The sequence below is a fragment of the Podospora anserina genome, chromosome 3 (assembly GCF_000226545.1).
Source record: "Podospora anserina S mat+ genomic DNA chromosome 3, supercontig 2".
In the NCBI taxonomy this organism is placed as follows: domain Eukaryota; kingdom Fungi; phylum Ascomycota; class Sordariomycetes; order Sordariales; family Podosporaceae; genus Podospora; species Podospora anserina.
Genome location: NW_001914856.1, coordinates 1,179,219 through 1,185,020, shown reverse-complemented (window position 1 = coordinate 1,185,020; position 5,802 = coordinate 1,179,219). Strand labels below are relative to the sequence as shown.

General features: G+C 56.2%; 2 protein-coding genes across 2 annotated transcripts; one reads left to right on the top strand and one right to left on the bottom strand.

Annotated features, from left to right (window-relative positions):
- On the bottom strand, positions 1–2,369 carry PODANS_3_5210 (uncharacterized protein; the record flags this gene model as incomplete). The annotated part of the gene is made up of 2 exons (XM_001909279.1): positions 1–2,231; positions 2,288–2,369. Coding segments are annotated over 2 exons (2,313 nt in total), but the record flags the coding sequence as incomplete, so codon positions are not given.
- Positions 2,370–3,581: 1,212 nt separating this feature from the next.
- On the top strand, positions 3,582–5,783 carry PODANS_3_5190 (uncharacterized protein; the record flags this gene model as incomplete). The annotated part of the gene is made up of 1 exon (XM_001909278.1): positions 3,582–5,783. A coding segment is annotated over one exon (2,202 nt), but the record flags the coding sequence as incomplete, so codon positions are not given.
- Positions 5,784–5,802: the final 19 nt, after the last annotated feature.

The following is a 5,802-nucleotide window of genomic DNA, read 5'->3' as shown; positions in this document are numbered from 1 at the left end:
CGCATTCTCCGTATCCGCCAAAAAAACCTCCATCCCCAACCCCGGGTCCTTCCTCAGCGTCCACTCGGAAAACTCCAAGATAACATCAATCATCTCCGGCGGCAACCCCTGCAGATACCCCACCGTCCTCTGCGGCCCATGCAAGCCCGGCGCCGCCTCATCCGGCTCCGGACAGCTCCCAAACTTCCTCAAGAGATTCAACGCCTCCCGATGAAGCTTCTTGCCATAGAAAAAGTCAACCAGCTCATTGAATCGATTATGCTCCACCAACCTCTCATTCACCACATCCGGATCGCAAAAATTCGGTATCCGAAACAGCGAGCTCGCCAGCTGCGGACGCGAGTACATGAACGCCCTAAACAGCGTCGTGTCCACAATCTTGAACGTGTGCTGCAGCTCCGCCGCGAGCTGCAACTCCGACTCATCCACCTGCCGCGAAGAAAGCGTCAGATCCTCCTGAGCAGCCGTCTGGGAGGCAGAGAGCGTCTCCGACCGGGCCCTCCTCGGTTTCAGTTTCCCCGTAGCAGGATCAATCACCCTCTGCAACCTCGCCCTGGCACCAGCAAGATAAGAATTCAGTTCCAGAACCGCATTCTTCAAATCCTTCTCCTTCTCCTCCTGTGCGTGATGGTCCTCGCTTGATCGCCCCCTAACACTAGCCGCGTCATCATCCTGTGTTGTCCGCCGCGAAGAGGCGACAGAAGCAGTCTCAGGATTAAGCTGTTGCTTCCGATGTCCCATCAGATACTTTGCAAACCCCCCCCCTCCCCCCCCGCCAGCCTTGGGAGGAGAGGCGACAACCTCCGGCTCCGAGTGCTTCCCAACTGTACTCCCCTCATGATCAGAATCATCTTTCTTCTTCTTCTTCTCCTCCTCCTCCTGCTCCTCCTGCTCCTCCTGCTCCTCCTGCTCCTCCTGCTCCTCCTGCTCCTCCACACCCGACAAATCCCCCGCAATAATCCTGGGAAACAACTTCAAGACTCTTTCCGGTGGGGCATCCACCTCGTCTTCACTGAACAGGTCCATCGACTCCCTGTATTTCTTTTGCTTAAACAGCACCTCCGCCTTTAGCATCTTGACCTCCCTCATAGTCTCAGTCTTATTCTTCAACAAGGCGTCCTCCAGCATGCCGAGCACACTGATCGCTTCGTCCAGCCTCCCGTTCTTGACCAGCTCGTCAATCTGCGAGTCGTAATCCGTCGCTTCCATTTTCCACACTGCCCTATCGCTCAGGACGTGGAATCCCTTGCCCGTGTGCTGGACACTAACCGTCGGTGGGGGGAAGTGCAGAGCCGCCGCACCAGGGAGACTGATCGTCTGCAGTAGACTCAGCGTGTCAGGGTTGCGCACCTCCAGCGTCCCCTTCACCGGCGGCTGCAGAGCCAGAATGTATGGATAGCTGTACCCGATCGACTCGGGCGCAGACTGCCACGGGATCTGATGCTTCTCCAGCGCCCTCCCGGAATCGTCAATGAATAAAGTGTTGATGTCCTTTGCGAGCAACAACCCGCCCTCCGCGAGCTTGGTAGACAGCGGCTTAGGGATGTAACTCCCCAATCCCATATACGACATCCCAGTAGCGCTCACCGACCCGAAACGTCCCGTCCCACCCCCCCCTCCCGTCGTCCCGATCGCCCCTGGCCCGACGATATCCTCTATACTTCCCGTCTCCACGTCTACAATGACAAACCCGCCGTTCATGCCGCAGACGATCTTGGTGGCGTTTGCCCAGGTTAGTGACCGGATTGATTCCGAGAGTAGTATCTCGGTCACATCGGGGGATAGCTCGCTCTCCTGCCATGACCAGAGCAACAACCGGCGTTTTACAGCCACGGCGAGCCTGGAGATGATCTCTGGGACGCCTGTTGACGGGTCCTGGACTACGTTGCTTGTTACGGCGAAGGTGGAGGCGTTTTTTGTTTTGGAGAGGGGGGCTTCGATGGGGGAGAAGGTTTGGAGGTCGTGGAGGGAGACGGTGTAGTTTGAGAGGGAGACTAGCGTGTTGGCTCCTTTGATGATGGCCAGCTGCTCGATGGCGCGGGGGGAGAACTTTTCTACCTCGCGGAGGAGGTCGGTTGGTTTTTGGGGTGGTGGTGGTGGTTCATCGTGGGAGGGTTGGCTGGTGGAGGTTTGGGAGGGGGGGTGGTTTGGGGGATCGGATGGTGGTGGGATGTCGTTTACTCGGTAGATTCGAAGGGAGCCGGTGTTGAGGCCGACGAGCACGCGGTCGCCTGTCAATATATGAATTAGTAGATGCCCGTAGATCAGTGGTAAAGAAGCTGTGTACCATAAGCCAAGATGGACTCAATCTTGGACTTGTCCCGCTGCTTGAGCTCGATGATGGGCCGAGCCGTGAATGCGGACAGCATCGTGGCGGACGGCTATTATTATTGTGTGTGTGTTTGCGCGCCGCGCCGGGCGCGAGATGTGGTAATAGGTTTGCGGTTGCGGTGTTAGCTGTCCCGGGCGGAGATTGATACCCAGCTTTCTCGCTGTGTTGAGCTGGCGCGGCGGTGGAGAGGGGATGTGCAGCATCGATACCCAGAGGAACAGAACAGCTTCCCCGAACAATCTGATGGATCAATGCGGAGACTTGAGGGCCATGGAGCTGCGACGGAGGAGGCTATAACACGGTAGAAGAGACAGAAAATAGACACCTCCAGAGCTGCGAATGACGCACATTGTTGGAGGTCAGGCATAGCTCGCGCGTCAGCAGGTGATTGCGCGGGCGGGATAAGGGTTAGGGTTGATGATGTATCTTGGACAGGACTAAATACTCCGTACTTTTATGACACTTCACCTCGCAGCAGGCTAGCAATAGGACTTTTGAGGGGAGGAGAGGCAGTGAAAAGGGGTAAATACAAATGATATCTTATTAGTCACAGCGTACCAGAACTGAGATGAGACTGTCACCATTCGTGATGCTCACTAAAAAGTACGTAACAGACGCTTGGCGGGTGTTTTGATTTTCTGGGCCAAGGTTACAGGCGGTATTCTGTATAACAGAGCGTACTCAATTCAAAGGGTATCATAGTGAAGATAGAAAGTGTCTCTGAACTTGAATCATGCGGAGGTTTGTGCTTCAACATTGCGGCAGACAACCCTGAGAACTGGGCGAGCCATCAAGGTTCTCCCACACTGTGGCAGCCACACTTTCCGGTCAGTGTTGGCAACGAAGGTTTCAAACGCCTGAAGAGAGCAAACCTTAAGCCAAAATGTGGCGAGAAAGCATCAGCCTCTCTTCCATCTCTCCCTGTGGATTGAGTTCCTCTCATGCTGCCTGGTGTAGCTTTCCCCAAGAAATGCACAAGTTCTGTTCTTGGTTACACAAACGGCTTTGCAGAAGCACGTAATGCCTGTTCGTCTGGAGCTGTACAAAAAACGTCGTCAGTGCAACAGGGAGAAGAGGTGAACATGTTCCAGCAAGTCATAGGGGTCTTGTAGGAGAAGTTCTCCAATTCCAAAAGAAAAATTAGATCGAGAACATCTCTCTTGTTTTAAATCTACACTTCTAATGTGTGATTTCTAGACAGAAAAAACACAGTAAAATACACACCCTCTGTATCCTCCTCGTCTGATAGTGCCGGAAGCCGTTCCAAGATTCTAGACCAACAGGCTGGTGGACCGCGCCGCGGGTTGGTGGGGACAGCCCTGGGCGCTGGACCACTGGGGGTCCTCGGAATGACGGCGATGGTTGCATCCACCCGACACAATGGGTTTATCTCTGCGCCCAGTTCCTGTTTCCTTGCTGTAGAAAACTCCCCTTCTTTTGTTTTGCACAGCATGCCGTCAAGGCAACATCTTTGAAAATTACACCCCCATCCGCCTTTCAGGAGGTCCCCTCCTCTCTTTACGCACCACAAGAAGCCCGTCGACCACACAAAACCTCGGACCTTCTTGTCAGAGGAGGGAGCAGCAGTAGCAGCACCGTTGGAGAAGAGTACGAGCTAGCCGAGTACAAGTCCGGCGACAAACAACGGGAGCGGGAACGGGAATACAACGAGAAAACACGCGACCGGCAGCGCAGGTACAACGTCAGGCGGGCCGAGAAGCGCCGTTGGCTCGAACACAACGACGAGATGAAGTTCTCCCACAGCATCCAGTTCAATGCTGTGCCGGACTGGAGCAACCACTACATCGCCTACAGCACCCTCAAGAAGCTAATATACTCGCTCGAAAAGTCGATCCACCTCGCGTCCGGGGGCGACGGCGAGTCGCGACCCCTGATCCAACATGACGACCCCGAAACCATCTTCACCCGCGCCCTCGATGTCGAGCTGGAAAAGATCACATCTTTCTACGTCATCAAGGAGAAGGAGCTGACAGACGAGGTCGACGCCCTCTTGAAAGAGGTGGCCGCATTCGAGGAGGGAGCCGACGAGCACACACGACCCGCCACCCGGTCCAGCGAGCGACCACAGCTGCGCTACCGCAGCCAGAGCGCCAGGAGCCGTCACTCAACCGAAGATGACGGGCAAGAAGACAGCGACGACGACGACGGGGACGGCGAGGCGACCGGGCTCACCAAGAGGAGAAGGGGAAGCTTTGGGAGACGCAGGACGATCCCCAATGCCATGTTGGCCTCCACCACCGACATGACCGCTTCCACCGAGCTCACCAGGTCGCTCAGAAGGCTGAGCGTCACGTACGATGACTACGCCGAGCAGGCCGCTCTCTTTTCCAACGGCATCATGCTCAAGAAGAAAATCATCGACGTCTACGTCCGCCTCTGCGAGCTCAAATCCTACAGCCAGCTCAACAGGACCGGCTTCAACAAGATTCTCAAAAAGTTTGACAAGATTTGCGACCGCCGGCTCCGGTCAAAGTACATGAGCAGCTTTGTCGACTCTGCCTACCCCTTCAAGCCAGAGACGACCAAGTCTTTGGAGGAGCATATCCAGCGCATTGTCCAGGCCTACGCCGAGATCGTCACGGACGGCGACGAAGCCGCCGCCACCAAGGATCTCCGGTCACACCTGCGCGAGCACGTCGTCTGGGAGCGCAACACGGTCTGGAGGGAGCTGATCGGCCTGGAAAGGCGAGCCGAAGCCGCCAGCCTGGGCCACACGCTGCTCGGCCGGGAGGCGGACCCCCAGGCTACTCGGCTGCAGGGCGATGATGACTTGGTGTTACCGACCAAGGCGATAAGCACCCCTCTTGGGCGCTTCAACCTGCCGACCTGGCTCGTCAGCTCCACCATGTTTGCGCTTGTCGTCATCTTTGCCGTCTTTGTGGCCATGCTGCTGGTTCCGATCATGGAGAAGCCGGAGCAGCAGAACTGTCTGGCCATTCTGGTGTTTGTCAGCTTGCTCTGGGCGACGGAGGCGATCCCGCTGTTTGTGACGTCGTTGACGATTCCGTTCTTGTGCGTGGTGTTGCAGGTTTTCTTGGACAAGGACGAGCCTCACAAGCGGTTGGGTGCCAAGGACGCCACGGCTGCCGTGTTTGCGGCCATGTGGACGCCGGTCATCATGTTGTTGCTTGGTGGATTCACGCTGGCGGCTGCGTTGTCGAAGTGTTATATTGATAAGCGGATTGCCACGTTCGTGCTGAGCAAGGCGGGGACCAAACCAAAGACTGTGCTCATTGCCAACATGGCTGTTGCGGCTGTGGCGTCGATGTTGATCAGCAATGTTGCCGCGCCGGTTCTGTGCTTCGGCATCATTGAGCCCATGCTCCGGAACCTGCCCTCGGGATCGGACATGTCCAAGGCTGTTATCATTGGCATCGCGCTGGCTTCGAACATCGGTGGGATGCTCTCGCCCATTGCCTCACAGCCTTAGCTTAAGAAACGCAAGATCG